Source organism: Vidua macroura, chromosome 3, assembly GCF_024509145.1.
Source record: "Vidua macroura isolate BioBank_ID:100142 chromosome 3, ASM2450914v1, whole genome shotgun sequence".
In the NCBI taxonomy this organism is placed as follows: domain Eukaryota; kingdom Metazoa; phylum Chordata; class Aves; order Passeriformes; family Viduidae; genus Vidua; species Vidua macroura.
This window is the reverse complement of record NC_071573.1, coordinates 31,440,679-31,460,824: the sequence shown is the minus strand read 5'-3', so window position 1 is coordinate 31,460,824 and position 20,146 is coordinate 31,440,679. Positions and strand designations below refer to the sequence as shown.

At 42.0% G+C, this 20,146-nt stretch overlaps 1 protein-coding gene across 1 annotated transcript in view; it reads right to left on the bottom strand.

Annotated features, from left to right (window-relative positions):
• CNIH3 (cornichon family AMPA receptor auxiliary protein 3) overlaps positions 1-19,746 on the bottom strand; it is a 44,562-nt gene extending 24,816 nt beyond the window's left edge. The window contains exon 1 of the mRNA XM_053972363.1: positions 19,633-19,746. Within this exon, the coding sequence (XP_053828338.1) occupies positions 19,633-19,713 (81 nt within the window). The 5' untranslated portion in view covers positions 19,714-19,746. The remainder of the gene's footprint in view (positions 1-19,632) is intronic.
• Positions 19,747-20,146: the final 400 nt, after the last annotated feature.

The following is a 20,146-nucleotide window of genomic DNA, read 5'->3' as shown; positions in this document are numbered from 1 at the left end:
AAAGCATATTCTTAACTTTGTGTTTGCATTCTATTAATACCTTTTCTGCTGCTTTTGTCTAGCTTCACCCAAGGAAGGAAAGCTCCCTGACAGGCACCACACAGACAGATGTTAAAACAGTGATTCCTTTTTAGACACCTTACAACCTAAAATGTCTGTTCTTAATAAAAGATGATGGAAGTACAAGGCAGCAGTCTGGTAATTAGTAGATGAGTGCAACAGCCATTCCTTGATGTGTAACAGCGTGCCCGCTGCCTGGCTGTTCAGAAAGGAACCAACTGGGTGTCAGCACAGATCTGCTGCATAGCCAAAACACATTCATTTAACAGAGACCGAAGGCAGGAGCAGAAAACCTGAAAATGGTCTGTTCTTGAATCACAATAATATGGTGAGAGGCTCGAGAATAAAACCCAGAGCTACAATCCATGAATTTCAGCACCGCTCCACATCCCGCTTTAATGCTGCATTCATCCCACTGAAACACATTTAAAAATCAAAAGTGTGGCATTTTACAAGAGCACACCACAGAATTCAATTTATTCAACTATGACAAGTCAAAGTAGCAGAATAAACCACAAAGGGAACTATAAAATGTGATTACAAGTGAAGCATTTCTCCCTACGGATGCAGTATCTTTCCAAGTTAGGAATTAGATCTGTAATGGTAAAAGAGCAACTAAGAGAAGCTGTAAGGTGCTTGCAGTACATTTGTGAAGAATAAGGCTCATGACACCTCTGTATTTAATCTTTCTTGGACAGGTCTTCATATCCTCCAGCAGGACCAACTGCTAAGAGGGTTACACGTGAGCTCGTGAGTCAGACACACAAAGAATTGGGTATCTCTTTGCAACTGGATATCAGCATCAGCACTGACAGACAGGGGGAAGGATGGAAAAGATGTTAGCCTCAAATATACTGCACATTTATTTTTCTTTATATTTTTGTCTTTTTTTCCCCTTCTTTTTTTTTTTTTTTTACTTCACCAACATTTCCAGTTCTGTAGCCAAACCCCTACTCTTTACTTGCTGGCGCATAATTTATGTTATGCATGCATTATACGTAAGTGCATTGCAACACATCTGGCAGGTATTTAAGCACACGGTTTTCACAGAACCAGTAAGTGTAAATGCAACAGTCCCACAGGCAAACCTTTTGAGATGACTGCAAGTTATGACAATGTTAAGAGACATTCCTGCTACACCTGAAAGAGACTGAGGTCTGGTTTCAAGCACACACGACTGGAGGAAAGTTTCTTCAATAAAAGTTTCAGTGTTTCTCTGGAAGGAGGCTGACAAAAATAAATCCTCCTCAATTTATTAAAAAAAAAAAGTTCCATAATATTTTATATTTTGTTAAATCTCCAGAAAGAGAAGTCTAGTGATGACATGAAAATATCTATTTTGATTTATGAAAAAGCACATTCCTGTTTCCTGTTTCTCAGTTACAGTGAAAAAATGTAAAGCATAGGCAGGCTCAGAATTAGAGGAATATAAAGAAACTCCCAAAGCATTTTGGGGACATGGTTTTCTTCTGTTTTATTGTTGGGAGTGGGCTGTGTTGGGGTTTTTAAAATTGTTTTTAGATCTTACAATGTGGTTTGTCCTAAATCTAAAGCCGCAATTGAGTAAAACTGTAGCTTCTTAAGATTAGCAGTTGCTCACAACACACTGAGTAACTGTGCAAGAAATTATATTATATTACTGAAAATACAGCTGGGCTGTGCTGCAGTAGGGTTTACATAATTAATTAGGAAACATCCTCCTCTTTCAATTATAACTCGCCTTCTGCAGCAGTTTAATGGCCTGGGGCGTTGAGTGGATGGAGCTGCCATTTTTCCATCCAAACCCCAAATAACCAAGTACTTGTCTCCATGAAGTATTTCACAGTGCTCTCAGGGGAGCTGCAGTGCTCTGACCACAGCCAGAGGAACAACCTCCTGCCTGCTCCCTTTCCAGCAGGACGTAGTTCATCCTGATTCCCACACATCTGCTGAGCAGAGCTGCTGAGTGCTCTGGGACAGTACCTGGACATGCTCAGGGGCTGTTTCACCTCAGAACCTGCCACACTCACAGCATCTTGAGCTGAGCAGCTCATCTCATCTCACCTTGAGACAATGTAATAGATCCCAGGCAGGGCACTTCATAAGAAATCACATAGTTTCGCCTTGGAAAATGAATGTATTTTATAAAGCATTCATTATCTTTCAGTTATCCAATCTAATTTGATGGAGGGTGGCAATCAAGACTACAAATCATGCACATGCATGGATATCAGCAACCCAATCTCTGCAAAGGCCACACAATAAACACACTGTTCCAAATTAAAATGACCAGCCTGGTCACAAAGCTGAACAGAATTTGGAAACATGTGCTAGGTTCTTACAAAATGGAGAGATTTATTTCTATTAGTAAACATTAATGTTGTACACAGCTTCATAGACAGACAATAAGGACCATTTGACATTTATTTAGGAACTTGAAGAAAAGAAATCCCAAAACACCAAGTTATCTGTTGACTTGCAAAGCCTTACGAGGAAAAGAAAAAGTGCATCATGTTTAGCAATATTTTTTTATAATTACTGCACAAACAGGCCAGGGATTGAATGGACATTCATGGCATGCAATGCATATTGCACTGCCTTCTGTCTTGGGGAATTTTCTCTGTGAATCCACATTGCAAATCACTGCAGGAAGTTGGTTCTGTCTCTGCCCTAGCCATGCTCTATCCTGGTGAAAGAAGTGTACTTGTGTGTGTTCTCCACTTAATAAAACTGAAGTTCTATAAAAATATTGCTTGCAGTCTCTGGTGATTCACACCATCTGCAAATCTCAAAACACCCAGTACAAGCCAGTAAGGAGTTTGCTCCAATTTATACACATAATGCATCAATGAGATCGTGATAACAATACATGTTTCAATTGCAAGTACATTTATAAAATTTGTTTTAATTGCCTGCCCTCTCTCTGCTTACAGAGAGACCATAACAGCTTTGAATATGGAAGTATTCACATAAGATTGAACATGAATTTTGCTTTCTCTGTATGCTTACGTACCCTACAACACCCTTGATGCTAGAAATTAGCTATATCATCTCATTTTTAGGGAAGAAATTTTTTTTTTAATCACTGAGCTCTTATAGAAACATATTTTAATTGAGAATGTGGTGGTTTAGGGTGGCAGTGAAGTTAGTGTAGGTGTGAATGCAGCGACAGCAAAGAAGTTGGATATTATTGCCTACTGGCATCTCAGGAAAGTTAAGATAAAACAGAACTTGATGACAACCACACCAACCACAGAACAGAACAGTAACACCTAACATATGCTTCCTTGCCACCACCCTGTCAATGCAATGCACCACCATCCCATATTGAAGGAACTGTCTTTAATGGTTCATTTAGACAATTTGTCTCCCCTCCACTCTCCCAGGCAGCTTTCAGAGCACCCAGGCCTACAGTTCACAGGCTGACTGCAAGTCAGCACATGGACAGAAGGCAGGTAGGATTAGGAGCAGGATGTGCTCCTAAATTTCATGTCTGCCCAGCAACGGATGCACAGAGATATTAACTGTGTTGGGAAAATCTGCTTGAACCATGAACTGATCCATTTTGATGCAAACTGGATGAGGTACTTTGCTGGATTTTGATGGGAAGAAGCAACAACTGAAAAAATGTCTGTCGGGTAAGAGTCAGTCAGGGAAGAATGTAAAAGGACCTGGAAGGGAAGATAATTCACTGCCTTGACATGAGGGAGTAAGGGAGCCCATAAAGAGCTACAGAGAACAGGGACAGCAACAAAGTGGCAGATTGAGAGAAAGTTTTTTTTTGCTACCCAATTTGTATCATGATATGAAATGAACCTGAACAAGAAATTTATCTATGAGGTGCTCTTCATTCCTCTTTGTTCTCTGGTTGAATTTATCTGCTTAATGCTACCAAGAATGAAAGATATTTCAAAATTGTATGAATGGAGGGGCAGCCTGCCTCAAATTCCAGTGAATTTTATGCCTTTTATCATGTTGTATTTCCTGTCTATATCCATTGGTTAAGCATATCCTATTAAAAAAGGAAAGAAGTCTCAAGTCTTGGTTTTCATCATACCTCTCTATGCAACACAGTAGCTTCCAAATCAGTGGGTCTGATTTACTGGTGTTGATGAGAACCTTAGCAATAGAGCCAAATCAGGGCCAAAGAAAAAAGAGTGAGATGGAAAGTATTCCTTTCTTTTCTTCTCTTTCATTTTCTGAGTATTACAGTTATTAATTCACCACATATTAATAAAAGTAAACAATAATAACTAACAATGCTTTGTAGTTATAAATCTGCCTCCAAGACAATGAAGGTCTTAACAAAGGAAAATATAATTTCCATTTTTTATATAAGGGAAAAAATGAAGCTCAAAGAAATTAAATTATTTACAGAATCAGTAGCATAAGAACCAAAGTCTCTGGATTGTTGCACCATATAAAGTTTAGGGGAAAGAGAGAATACTGTCAGTACACTAATAGCATGAGAATTGAAACCATGCACTTCTTCCTGATTATTGTGCTGTTGTTCACCTCTAGAGCAGAACATTGCTTTAAGCAGAACCTTTTTGGATTAAAGTTGCAAATGTTTTTAAGTCATTCAAGGGTAGAAAATTGTTCTATTTGTCAGATTTCACATTAACAACTGTATGGCATTTCTTTGCTCTACTTTGCTTGAATTTCACATGCTGCCACCATCAAACAACCCTAGACACAGAAATCTAAAGTGTGGCTCCATCCAGTGCTGCACAAACAAACACCTGAGCACCCAGTCTATATCCCTTTACTGAAGTTCTTTTGTCTGTAAAAGGATTCTACATTTAGGACAACATGATTTAAATTTTTTAGGCTCTAATTCAAAGTTCAAGCTAATTAAAGTCATGAAAATCTTAGTGCAATTTCTCAAGTATTTAAGCCAGATTCTAAGGCTTCTCCAATAGGAAGTCCAGTATACAAATTTAAAAATGCATAATCTCCATTCTGTAAACACGACTCAAAATTATTTCCTACCTACCTATGGAAATGTAGAGGTATAATTGTACTACTCTAAGTAAATACTGATGAAAATCCATAGAGGAAGGCTCTTTTGCTGAGAGCATGTGTGCACAAACATGCCAGCCTGCACTGCTATATTTACACCTGTTTTTCCCTGCATAGATAAAAACAATGCAAGAGAAAATGTAACAAAATTAAAAAACACCCCAACCCTATACAGATGGACAAAAGCAATATTACTGCATCAGCTACACAAAATCAGATTTCCAAGCCTGCAGCGAGGTGCAGGGGAAACCACGAAGAATTAAGAATAACTATTTGGCAGTCACCCGAAACACTCCACATCTATTAGTACAAGCATGAAAAACTGCATCTACATTACCTTCAGGAATACAACCACACTGTACAGAGCTTTGAGTGTCTTGATTGGAAAGTTACTATGTCCATGGTACCAGTTATTATTGCAACACTGCAGATCCCAGTTTGGAAAAGCAACCTGATTCTTGAATGTAAAGAATTCATATTGTTAATTTTGACAAAACCACTAAAAAACCCTCAGAAACTGCAAAATTTTGTTGTGCACACAATATTTCCAGAAGGATGATTTGACAAGCATCTATTGACAGAGTTCTACAACTCATATAAAATGGGCTTTTAAAAATAATTTCATCTAACTGCAAGGTGAAACAGTTTTTACTGGCTAACAACAGGATTCTGGCCACAGATTTCACTTGCTCACCACAGATACTGAAATATCTTCCCCAGTCATCCTGAAACTGAGATGTCAACCCCCTCCTGCAGCAGAGAGACAAATGTCCCACTGATTCACAACAGACAGAGATGACCTGTGCTTTTATCACAACTTTATACCCACTCGCTGTCTTCCAGTCTACACCAGCTGAAATCCAGCCAGACAAAATTCAGCTGTGCACATATAAAGTGCATTTTGTTAAGAGAAGGAAGACAAGCAGCAAGCTGTGCAGGAGGGATGATGCTAATATAGCTGTACAGAGCCTCTTTCTAAATAGGTTAATAGTTTTGCTCCCTGCAGCTAGAACACATTTCCAAACAGACCGCAAGCGGAGGAGGAATTTTTAAGGTATGTCCAGACTGCCATCCTTCCTTCTCTCCCAAAGGATTACATCATTTTGTTGTCACGATTCTTCCTTTTTTTCTTAAACCTTACTTTACTGCATTCACTACAGGGAACCAGTTCAGAAACCAGCAGTGTTCTGCGAATCAAACACACCCCACAACTCACCCCTCAGTGGGACACAAACACTTGCTACCAATAAGAAGAAAAAAACCCCCACGTTTTCAATTAGCACCTAAACTGGTGAATACACCACATTGCTCTGAACAGAATGGAAGCTTTTTTGTGCATAGAGATGCAATACTTCCATTTTATTACATTCAGTGTGATAAAAACTATTCTTCTACCTCAGCTGGCTGAAAACTCCATGGGTCAGTGGTAAAGTTAATGTCAGGGTCTGAACCAAAGGCAGCAGGTATAGTTGGCATTCCCAAGCACTTGCATGTGTGCTCTTCTCTTTTTTCCAGTAAAATCTTACAGAGGATCTGACAGTATTTCCCACCAGCCCCAGAGGCACAAAATCTATGCAGCATTGTGGGCTGGGGGAAATACAGGTGGAATCTCTGCAGCAATAGGGAACAGAGTATAAATCTCCCACACTCCTTGTGCTTTTGACACAAGCATGCCGCCAATATTCTCTTCCTGCATATGGTCTCCTCCTCCTACATGCAATGGGGTATTTAATGTGGATTCCTTATAAAACAAACAGGTTTTTTGATTTAGATAACAAGATCAAAACCTTTTAAACATTTCAGTATCTAACTGCTTCTGATTGCCTCAGTTCAGCACTAAAATCCCAAGATCAGTTATTCACCAGTGACATCAAACTGACATGTCATTACTGGGAATGCTGTCACTTCTTAGTTAGGTATTAACTTGATTTGATGGTCAGGACTTGAAAAGCAAACAATCTGCTACAACAGGATTCCCAGTCACAGCCACACATTCAGCAACCTAAGAAAAGGCATCACAGAATCACAGAATGGGTCAGGTCGGACGGGACCTCAGTGTGTCCAGCCTCCCTGCTCAAGCAGGGTTATCCCAGAGCACATGGCACAGGACTGTGTCCACATGGTTCTAGAATATCTCCACTGAGGGACACTCTACACCTCCTCTGGCCATTCTGTTCCAGTGCTTGGTCACTGCACAGCAAAGAAGTTCCTCCTCATTGTCCAGCTGAACTTCCTGTGCATCAGTTTCTGCCCATTGCCACTTGTCTTATTGACTGGCACCACTGAGAAGAGCCTGGCTCTGCCCTCTTGGCATCCTCCCTTCAGATACTGACAGACAGACATTTGATGAGGTCCCCTCTCAGTTGTCCCTTCTTGAATCTGAACAGTCCCAGCTCCCGCAGCCTTTCCTCGTAAGGGAGATGCTCCAGTCCCTTGATCAAAGCAGAGGTCATCGTAACAAGGTCATACAGATTCTTGCACCGACTTCTTCTTCTGTCCTGGAAGGGATGTAAACAAGGACCACATCTGCAGATAAGCTGAACAAGCATATGTATAAAGTCAGGCCAAGACTTCACCCCTAGTCTTGATCTCTTCAATGGGCCAAGAGGAAATGATGGGAGTTTGGATCCAAGCTTTACAGCTGAGGTGTCAAACTGTGGCTCTGATTTAGGGAATATCTAGTGCAGATGAATTGGTTGGAAGATCCCCCATCCAAGCAGGGGGAGAAGAAAGCAGTATTATTTTCTATCTATGTCCAGGAGAGGCGGCAGAACTCTGCTTTCAGCACAAGAGATAGCACTGCTTTGCCCTTGCTTCTCTTTATACTAAACTCCATATCAGCTAAGAAAACACAGTAAGAAATTAAACAACTCCAACATATTTCTCACAGCATCTGTATCACAGATGCATCACTACAGATTTGTACATCTGCTACTTGCATAGGCCAAATTCTTCACTATCCAGTTTTTTCCACACCAAACTGGGGACAGGCTAGACCTGAGTTGGTAAAACACCTGTACAAGAGGCTGGCCAGATGTCGAAGGTAGGAGGAAAGGTGGTCTGGTTACAGTGGTCCAATAGCTGGTTTATTCTGTCTGGAAGAAGGTAACTACCTACCAACAGATGTGAGAGGGTTTATTCTTCTGCCCTTATTTTTCCTCAAAATTACAAATAATTTCTAATTTATCTCACCCTAAATTCAGTGTGCTCCCATGCAATGCTTCTACTTGTCTTTTAATTCTCATCAGATTTACAGTATATTCAAGGAGAAACCCACAGATGCATTACAGCCACAAAGCTCCATCTTCATAAATTATTCTCAAAATGAACTGAAGCACTTTTTCTATTACTTAACAGTTCAAAGCTGATAATCGAAAGCTAGGAATAAACAGACTGTTTCTGCAGAATAAATTCAGGGAAAGGGTAGTAAACAGATGGGAAAATGTACCAAAATAGGTACAACTAGAAAAAAAAAATATTTGCCCCAAAGAAGATGGTAAGAGAATGAGATCAAAAGAGAAGATTCTTTTCAATATCAGTACATAAAGGTCATGGGTGAGAGACTGGCCAGCTGGCTGGTGCTGTCTCTAAGCAAGTATCCAATCTTATCACCACAACACAATTTGTTCTTTTCTTGAGCTTCCAAAGACTCCTACATATTCCTACAAGTTATTATTTTGATATTTTAAAGTTCTGTTATGCTGATACATGCTTGGGAGAAGCATTACCTTCCTTTCCCCCACATACTCCTTAGCTTTCCTCTCATTGCTGCTGATACTTTTTCCCCCCTCTCCTGTGTTCTCCATTCCTACCAGTAGCAATTTATGCACATTCATCAAAATCCAGGAGTCACATAAAGGAATCTGGGTTCTGCCACTAAAAAATCTGTTCAAGCATGTCACACATTACACCATACCCACACAGAAGACTCATGACATGGGCTGTCCAAAAACATCCACCACCTGAATTAACCACGCCTTCTGGATTCAGGCAGCCTTTTCTGCTCAAATAATTGCCTCCCAAATGAGAATGAGAACACAGCAATCCTCCCTCTTGTTAGTACCCTTGCTTACACATGGATTTTCTTCCTCTCATTTCCTCTTTCCTTCATATCTTCCTCCCTGAAGTCCTGCCTCCCACAGTTCCACTTTCTCCCTTCCCACATCATTTTTATTCCCCATTACCCACTCAGCAGTGGGGTTCTACTAAAGCTGTCTCAGAAAGAAGCCCGTGGGAGGCAGATATGCTGCTGGATCTGTGCTTCCTGACTTTCAGTGGCACAGTAGGAGCCCAGCTGGACCAGCAAGAGGCCGGACAATGGAACAGGGGCTCTTCTAATGCAGACAGCATCAGGCAGGGATGACCACGTTAAAGACCTTCTCAAGTTTTGTCAAAAAGAGGCCAGGCAGAACTTGGAGGAAATAACTCCAAGGCCAAGAGGCACACAGAGACATATGGGAAATGGCCTTCAGCCACACAGCTGTGTTTGCAGGGTTAAGGCAAGAGGAAGCAATAAAGCACTGGAACTGTGGTTGCAGAAAAGAGGCAAGGGGAAGGGACACAACAACATGTAGAAGTGATCAAAAATTGAGATTAAAAGAACAGCAACCCCAAAAGCATCCTCATCTGTTCAGCAATGTTCTCATAAAACTCCTTAGTTTAATTACAGGAGCATGATTAAGGATAAGGATACATTTCAGCATAGCTCCAAACAGGTCTGTCACTTGGATGATCAGCAAATCAATTTTCTAAAGGATCTGCTAATAGTGTTTATATAATACTGAGGGAAGAACAACTCTGAAGCACATGCAATCAAATTGATTTCAGTGGAGCCTTCATTATGTTTGCTTATAAATGCCCATTCTGTGAATTTATAAAGAAGTTTCTAGTTAGATGGTGATACAATGTGAATTATTTAGCCCAAACTCATAGCATGATAAAATAATAATGCAACAGAAGATTGACTAAACAATTACACACTTGAAACCATGACTCACACACAGCGTGAAGATGGTTGGCATTTAAATGCATTTAAAAAATCAAATGTCATTCTATTAACAAAAATGGTGCTTCTATCAACAGTGCCTGGCACTTGCACAGTATCTAGTATGAGATAATTGCAAGGGCTATAAGTTACTAATTATCACCATTTTACTGTCAGTTTCCTTAATTCTTTAAACTTTGGTTTCTCCAGCAATGTGCTTAGACTTCCAGATGTATTAAAAAAAACCCAACCTATATTTGATAGCTAGAATATTACATGACCTGCAAAAGCAGAGATACAAAAGGACCTGAGACCAACTCAGATTTTTCATGACCTGTTACATTGGTGAGGGAGTTGCAAGCCGTCTACAATAGGAAAACTCAGTGATGGCACTACCTCTTCATCTCCCTTATGTTCTGCTTCATGTGTTCACATTATCAAAACTGGAGCCACAAGTTCAGCACACCTGCAGTATCTTGCTGAGAAAACCTACTTCCATTGTAAATGTTTTGTGGTTTTAATGTAACTTTCCACAATGGCAATCTTAAAATAAATCCTTGCTTTATAACAATACCTTTTCAATGGGAAGGGGAGAAAAATGTAAAGACTTTTGTCCTGCCTTCACAAAGTACACTGATGGCTCTCTGAATTTAAACCTACCCTTTGTTTAAAGCCATTTCCTCTTGTTCTGTTCCTTGTAAAAAGTCCCTCTCCAATTCTCTTGTAGGCCCCGTTCCAGTACTGGAAGGTGCTATAAGGTCTCCCTGGAGCCTTCACTTCTCCAGACTGAACAATTCTAATTCTTTCAGCCTTCTCAGGGTGCTCCAAACTGCTGAGCATCTTCGTGGAACTACTCTGGATCCACTCCAACAGCCATGCTCTTATATTAGGGATTCCAGAGCCAGGCACAGCACTACAGGTGGGATCTCATGAGAGCACAGTAGAGGGGGAGAATCCCCTCCCTTGACCTGCTGGTCACACCTCTTTTGATGCAAGCCAGGAATGTTTGGCTTTCTGGGCTATGAGCACACCTTGCCAGGTCATGCTGAGCTTCTCATCTACCAACACCCCCAAGTCCTCCTCAGGGCTGCTCTCCATCCAGTCTCCACCCTGGCTGTATTTGTGCTTGGGGCTACCTTGGCCCAGGTGCAGGATCTGGTCCTCAGCCTTGCTGAATGTCAGGAGGCTCACACAGGCCCTCCTCTCCAGCTGTCAAGGTCCCTCTGGATGGCATTCCTTCCCTCCCACGTGTCGACCACACCCCATAGCCTGGTGTCACTAAACCCGCCGAGGGTGACCCTGGTCCTACTTTCAGTGTCACCAGAGAGGTTTAACAGCACTGGTTCCAATTCCGACCCCCGAGGAACATCACTTGTTACTGGTCTCAACAATCGAGCTGTTGGCCGCAACTCTGAGAGTGCAACTATCCACTTATCCTTATCCACTGAGTTATCCATCTGCCTAATCCATGTCTCTCCAGTTTAGAGGCAAGGACGTCATTCAGGACAGTGTCAAATGCTTTGCACAAGTCCAGGCAGATGACACCTGTTGCTCCTCCCTCATCCACCAACACAGTAATCCTGTTGTAAAAGGTCACCAAATTTCTCAGTTTGATTTCCCTTAGTGAGGCCATATTGGCTGCCACCAGCCATTTCTTTCTTTTCCATTTGCCTTAGCATGGCATCTAGGAGGATTTGCTCCATGATCTTGCATTCAGTTTCCTGGGGTGGGTTCCACAGAAGTTAGCACAAAACTTTTCTCAGGGGAATGCACCATGAGGATGACATAAAAGTCAGAAGCTGCACCACAGAAATTCCAGCCACGTGTAAGAAAACAGTGCTCACAGTGCAATGAGTAAAGTACTGGAACGAGTTCTCAGACTTGCAGAATCACAGAATGGATCAGGTTGGAAGAGACCACAGTGGGTTTCCTGGTCCAACCTCCTGCTCAAGCAAGGTCATCCTAGAGCACATGGCACAGGATTGTGTCCACATGGTTCTGGGATCTCTCCAGTGAGGGACACTCTACACTCCTCTGGGCAATTTGTTTCAGTGCTCAGTTACCTGCAAGTAAAGAAGTTCTCCTTCATCTTCAGGTGGAACTTCCTGTGCATCGGCTTCTGCCCATTACTTCTTGTCCTATTGACTAGCACCACTCTAGAAGAGCCTGGCTCTGTCCTCTTCACACCCTTCCTTCAGATACTGACATTGATGAGGTTCCCTTTCAAGGCAGAACAGGCCCAGCTCCCTCAGCCTTTCCTCAGAAGGGAGAAGCTCCAGTCCCTTGATCATCTTCAGAGCCCTCCACTGGACCTGCTCCAGCAGCTCCATGTCTCTCTTGTACTGAGGAGCCCAGAAGTGGACACAGGTCTCCAAATGTGCCTCACCAGGGCTGAGTAGAGAGGCAGGATCACCTTCCCAGACCAGCTGGCAACAGTTTTCCTAATGCATCCCTGCATACCATTCGTCTTCTTGGCCACAAAGACAAACTGCTAGCTCAGGGACAGCTTGCTGTCCAACCAGACTCCCAGGTCTTTCTCCACAGAGCTGCTTTCCAGCAGGTCAGCCCCCAGCCTGTGCTGGTGCCTGGGGTTATTCCTCCACCAGTGCAGGACCTTGAATTTGCCCTTGCTGAACTTCAGGCAGTTCTTCTCTGCCCATCTCTCCATCCTGTTGAGGTCCTTCTGAAGGGCTGCAGAGCCCTCTGGGGTATCAGCCACTCCTCCCAGCTCAGTGTCACCAGTGAACATACTGAGGACACATCTGCCCTCTCATCCAAGTCATGGATGGGAAAGTTAAACAACACTGGGCTGAGTATCAACCCTTAGGGGACACCACTAGTGACAGGCCTCTCCCATGCCATGGATTACAACCCTCTGAGGTCTGCCATTCAGCTAGCTCCAAATGCACCTCACTGTCCACTCATCTACTCTACACTTCCTGAGTTTGCCTGCGAGGATGTTGTGAGAGACAGTGAGGAAAGCCTTGCTGAAGTCGAGGTGGGCAATATCCACGGCTCTTTCCTCACCCATCCAGGCAGTCTTTCATCTCTCCACCCATGAAGAGTTCATAAGTGATCTGGACAGGACCTTGAGCAGCCTGGCCTAACTTTGAAATTAGGCCTGCCTTGAAGAAGAGATTTGACTGGATGATTTCCTCGATGCCTTCCAATCAAAATTATTCTATGAACCTTTTACCATTTCTTTTAACAGGAACAAGACATTTCTGAAGTTGTAATTACTATCAAGGAATACAGGAACCATTCTATTAATAAAATTGCTTCTTGCTCTCTGCACACCATCACAGTCACAAGTTGAATTTTTAACGGGGAACTTCCAACTGTGAAACCCTGGAAGGTGACCTAGTAAATCAAACAGTATTTGACATTCTTCTGCCTTTGCCCCATCAGCTGACTCTGCCCTGTGACTTTAAGTGACTCTTTTCCGAGTGGAAATAAGAATAATTCTTACCTGTTTCATGTGAGAGAGATACTTTGTTTCCACAGAAATTGGAAGTGTTTTCCAAACTACAATCACCAGAAGAGTAAGCCTCCCAGTATCCCCAGTTTACAACTTAAATGAGACCTAAAAATTCTTGGTGAATCCACTTCTTGGTAGATTCACATCCAGATGTCAGCAGCCGCACTGGTTATAAATGAGAGGCATGTCACAGGCACTGAGAAAGAGGAGTGGGTCAAAGAGATGTCTGTTATCTGTATGGAAAACATTCTCTGCTGAGCTTCCTCCTCCTTCTGAAAAATACTTTGCTAAAAGGATATTTATGTTGGGGTGAGGGTAATCCACTAAGCCAGAGATCTGAAGGCTGAATTCAATGTTTTAAATTTGGTTTAATGTAGTATGTGGTGGCTGAATAAACAAACACATGTAATGAGCTATAAACTCATGCCTCCGACTCAATCTAAGAGTTACTCATGGTCTAATACAATATGACAGCTATATTGCCTTGCTTATTAACAAGCATAGCAGTTACTTAAAAGCACTAGAAATACATTCTTTACCAATTTGGATATAAATCCCTTTAGTAAGTAGATTTTACAACTAATCCTAAGACCAAAAACCCCTCAGATATGTGACAACCAAATAACATTTAAATAGCTCTCTGCACATATTGTGGGAGGCACGAGACTCCACAGGATAATTTATTTTACACAGTTAATGGAGTCACTGTGACTTGTAAGGCATCCAGAATTACAGCCAGTGGGAAACACACACAATTTGAAATCTTTCTCCAAATAAGTCTCATCATGACAGTTCAAACAAACGCAGAGATCCTGCTTAAGTCTATGCTGCAGCCGATAGACTGACTTCTATGATCTTTTTAATTATTATTTAAGCATGGCAAGGTTACTAAACTGAGATATGCCTCTTTCCCAATATAAAAGATACAGTTTGCTCCACAGCCTGTGCTGCCTGGCCTAATATCTGTCTGTCAGCATTAATGTGACAAACTTCTGAAAGAAAAGTTATAAGGGAACTGTCAAGCTATGTTATAGCCAGAGCAATCTGGCTGTGCTGTCTTTGAAAAGAGTGGAAATATCAGACTCATTCCTTAAACTGTCCTGCCTATAAAACCTTGAGGGACAATGTGCTTAGCTGCTTAGGCAAGAAAAGAACATTTTCAAGAAATATGTATAACACATAGCAATAGCATTTGTGCTCCCCTTCATCAAGCCTTAATCTGATTTTATTTTTAAGCACTAATTATCCAACATTTTCAGAGAAATGCATTAATGGCTCATTAAAGAACAGTATTGAACTTCAATATCTGTAAAGAACTCAGGCTTGACCAGAAGTCTGTAAGGAAATTACTTTCTTTTCAAGACAGGCTCTAAAGCATTGCAAAGAGGTTAAATTGAGATGACTGATAGCCTTCACCAGAGAGAAGCACAGGTTCAAGTCAGATCATAGCTCTCTTTATAGGTTTCAGGTAGGGCAGAGCTCTCCTCCAAACCTAAGTTACAGAAACAAAAAGACAGATACACAGAGAACATTGGTAGACAGTTTGTGACCAAAGTGTTTTGCTCAACTGAATTTGCTATCAAGCCAAACTTAGGTGCTTTTTATGTATCTTCAAAATAAGGCTGTACAATTTATCAAAAAATACATTAGGAATTTTATGAGGAAGCCTAAGTAAGTCAGAAACCAAATAGTCATTAAATTCTACATCCATAACTCCTTGAGAGCTTTTGAATTTTTTACCTGCACTATTGAAACTCGAGTGCTAATAAAACACAGACCACATCACCAGGACACTACAGTGACGAAAAGCAGAAGTGGCAACATCTTATATGTGTATAGCATCTTCTGTCAGAAAGCAAAGACTTTTTAGGAATAGTCTTAAATAAAGTGACAGGCAGTACTTGCAGTTTAGTTCCATTACTCACACTTAGCAAATGAGAAAACAAGGCATACATAACTTAAGGTGTCTGATAAATATAACACACAAAGCCATTAGCAGAAACAACACTGAGTACAGATTCCAAGGGCTTAATTCCCTGGTGTTTGCAAAAAAAGGATGCTTTGATTAAAACTACAAGTCAATATTAGCCTATATTACTCTGTTCAGTCCCAGCCTACCACTGCTTTTAATTATACATGTGCACTTGTAACTGTTAAGTGAACCCAAAGTTATATTAAGGTAGTTTATCAAGATTAATACTATCCTCACACTTCAAAAGAAAAATAAGGTGGTGTGGGGGGCATAAACCAAAAAAGCTCCATCTTCTACTGCTTTATTCTCCTTATACAAGTAGCTGCCATTACTTTAAACACACACCACTCTTGTTGTGCCAAAGGGCCGTTACTGGATTCATCTGCATTCATAACTACATCAAAATACTCCAAAAACCATCCAGTGTGGTACAACTTCTCAGTTGGCAGTGACAATTTTTTTCACTGGCATGATACCCCTGTATTATACCCTGTATAATTTGGATTTCTGGCAATCCAAAGGTTATGAAGCAGTCACATGCAAAGATATGCTTGTACGACTTGAAAAAGAGATGGTCCACCATGGAAATTATTTTCTTTTTAATAGTAATATTCTTTAATAGTAATAGTACTTATGAATTGTTTTGCTGTGGCATTATAAGATGGACCACTTTGAAGGCTCTTTTCTTAAAGCTTTCCTTTAAATAACCAATCTCAAAGCAAGCCTTTTCATCTTAAAATATCACCAGAAGGGAAGGACTCAGATTACTCAAAACCAATATGATTTAAGAGAATATAGTGCTGCAGGACTCAACACAAGCATATCCCTTTTTAACTGAGGACAAATAAGGCACAACTTGGTCAACTTCAGTTAACTTCACTTGAGACACAACTTAGTGGAGCTACACTAGAAATGAATGTGGTGTGTCAAGTCTTGTTAGGAGTTCAAACAGACTTGACATGGCTCAGTTCAATGTTAACAAGAAGCTAAAATCTTAGTTCAAGATTGTTTAGGAATGGAATAAAACTGATTAGTAAAAAGCTGTATATAAAGAAGAAAAAGAGCTGAGAACAGCAAAACAAAGTGCCTGTGATAGCGGGAAGACTAATGCTGTTCTTGAGCTTACAAGATCACATGAGGATATCAAATGATGTAGTTAGCAGACCAAATTCTGCTGTTAGTTGTATCACACACTTCTATACAGTGTTTCTAATACTGTGACATTACACCTAGAGGTAATGTAGTCACTGAACAACCTAAATGCTGTAAAAATTCCTGTACCACAGAGTGTCACATTGGTTTAATGTAGTACATGAAGATTTTCAAGTCCTTTTCTTCTGTTTAATATCTATGAGTAAAATTACAGTGATAATACATTAGAATAATTCTTGTGTAGAGTTTAAACAAATGTTTCTGATAATATCTAATTTGGCTCTATTGGGAGCTTTTTTTATGACAGACACTGGCTACCTATACAAGAAAATCACTCAGAGGCAGGAAAAAATTACAATATATTCCAGGTATCTGGAAGACTGTGTTCATTTTGTTCACAATTCTTTAAAATGCTCTGACCAGCTTCATTCTGTCTGCTTCCAAAGAGTAAAGAGCACAGGAATGTATAAACAGTCTTTAACTCCTTAGAGGAAAGGCACCAGAAAAGCACAGTGTCCAAAAGTAAGAATCCTCATCTTACTCTCTTGTTTTGGTTGTACAGTTTTTATGAAACTTATTAGATCAATATGAATGAAACTCATAATTCCTCTAACTTGCCAGCAGGAAAAAAAATGAAGTTTTATTTGATCCGCCGTTAAATCATTCCAGATATATGTCCAAAACTCATTCAGCTTCAGGTTAGAACAACACCAAGTCAAATGCTACAGTTTTTTCTTATCCTTTAAAATAATGTACAAAATATAAATTCTTATTCTCAGAAATCTTCCAAAGTGATGGAACGCTCAGATTATTCATCAATTTACTCTTAGCAACAGAATGTCTTTTAAAAAATAAACAGGATAATATAATTATTGAAACACTCCTCTGCCATTATTAGAACCTATGTACAATATATTTACTGTCCTTTACCAGTATATTATAGTGGAAGAAAAATCAGGTCACAGGGAAGGAGTAGGAGTTTTGTTTCTTGGGAAGATTTTCACAACTGAGATGTTTAAGGTAAAAGAAACTCCTATGACTCAATAGATGACTTACAGACGAAACCAGACTGTACCAGTTCTTATAGAAAGGATAATAAAAATCCTTGTGTTCTGTGTACATGGATAACATGGACGCCTAAAAGTTTATTTTGGCATGGTGTTAAATCTGTTATTCTATGTCTTTCCTTCAAAAACCATGTATTTTAATAGAATTTTTCTATTTACTAGAAAAGATAGTGCCAATTCTTTCTCTCTTACAACACAGCAGCATTTCCAGCCATTTTCCATTTCAATTCCTCAATAATTTTTTAACAGATGTAAGAAACATGCAGTATAAACATATGTGTACTGAGAAAAGGTTTTCTTTCCTAGTTACCTTTACAGAGCCTCTTATACTGAGGGACTGCTCTCCATGAGTTTATAGACTGAAAGTTAAAAAAATGTTTCACTAAGAGTAAATTTGCAGTAACTGCACTCATTTATGGGAGAATAATTTGCCAGATTTGCTACAAGTCCTTTATGAATTCACACGACAATAACTCCAGACTCAAAAGAAGAGGACACAGTGACAGACTTCAAACACATAAAACAACCATTAAAATTGCTGCAGTTTAATTTGTAGCTAGAGATTCAAAGGAGAACACACTTCTAACTCTAAGCCCCTTGAGGAAGCTGTGGAGTTCTCACTTTTGGAGACCTAAAGATTTGCAGAAGAGGAGGAGAGAAAACATGAGTAATAATCTAAATTTTACTACTCTTTTTTTCAGAGTAGTGCAGTAGCTGGCTGCTAGAAATCCTTTCCAGCCTTGCAGTACTTGACATCACAACAGCGCTTGGCACTAGCATCACAGCTTGGTGGTTTCCTTAATTAAAAAAAACAAAAAAAACCAAACAAACAAAAAAACCAACAAAAAAGAAACCTAAACAACTTGTAACATTGTTACATTGTTACACATCCCACGAAGAGTACAAAATAATTAAATTTCAAAGCATTCTTGCAACAGAAGGATTTCTTTCCGAGTGCAAATACAACTAAGCTAGCAGTTTTACTTCAATTTCAATAAAAATAAATTCTGCAGCTCCCTTGCTTGTTAGTCAAAGGAGGGTTTTTCTTTTAATCATACTACATCAGGTAGAAGCATCCATGAGACTCACTCTATTTTCCAACTGATCCTGTTCCATCCTGAACGCTTACAGCATGCAGTTATTGTGTAGCACACATGAAGTGTAATTAATTCTAAAATATGTAACAATTCAAAAGAATCGCAAGTTATGCATTAGAATGATTTCACATCTTCTGAGTTACACGTTTACGCCTACCACACACACCCAGCGAACAGTAAGGAACGAGCACCAACCGTGTGGAGTTAAACTAACGAAGGTGGACCACAAAATGCGGGTCATGTATCACAGAAGGACGAGAGAGTTTCTCATTCAACTTTTAAGGAAGTTATTAATGTAGTAATAACTGAAGAGAAAACACTGTATCTGCTTCATCAGATACGGGGCGGTTTCCCCGTCACAGCGCTCTGTTCGCAGGCAAGAGAAGCATATGATGTTACCTGGAGAGCTCCCGCCTGGGCACGGCCGGCGCTGAGCCGCGGGCAGCGCCGAACTCCGCCACCAGCGCGGGGCCGGGGCAGCGCTCAGCCTGCTCAGCGAGCGCTCCCGGCAGCGGGGCCCGAGCCGCCACAGACCCCGAGCTGCCACAGACCCGTGGCCACGGCTCCTTGCGCTTACAGCAATGTAATAAACACCGTCCCCCACGCAGAGGTCTCACGGCAAGCTCTGTCCGCCCTGGCCCCGCCGCGGGACGCCCTGGCCCCGCCGTTCTGTCCGCCCTGACCCCGCTAAGCGCCGGCTGCCCGGGCGAGGGGCTGCTCGCCCCCGCCTCAGCCTGCCCCGCTCTCTCATGGCACCGGGACCCTCCACACCGGGGCTGGAGCCGCCTCCAGCGCGGGGGCTGCGGGGCTGGGGTACTCACATGCCAGATGGCGAAGAAGATGAGGGCGGCGCACAGGACCAGCGATAGCATGTAGCAGAAGGCGGCGAAGGTGAAGGCCATGGCGGGGAGAGCCCTCCGCGCCCCCCTCCGCCGGGCGGGAGGTGCCGGCGGGCGAGCGGCGACCCCCCGAGCGGCAGCGCGGCGAGCGGAGCGGGCAGCGCCGCACGCACTCGGGGCCGGGCGGCCGCCGCCCCCCGCAGCCGCGCCCGGGCCCGCCCCGACCCCCGCAACGCCCCCGGCCCGGCCCGGCCCGGCCCCTCGGCCGCGATCCCCTCCCCGCGGAGGCGCCGCGGTGGGCGGCCACCAGGGGTGGGTCCCCGGCTGGTGCTGGGGGGGATGCGCTGGGGGTCCGGGGCTCGGCGGTGCGCGGCTGGCGGGGGGCTCCTGCCGCCGCTCAAGCGTCTGCAGTCAGAGAGAGCCGCGTGTTTCTGACTGAAATCCTGTCACGACAGCGTGAGAGGAAGGAGCGTAGGCTGGGATCAGTTCAGGCCAG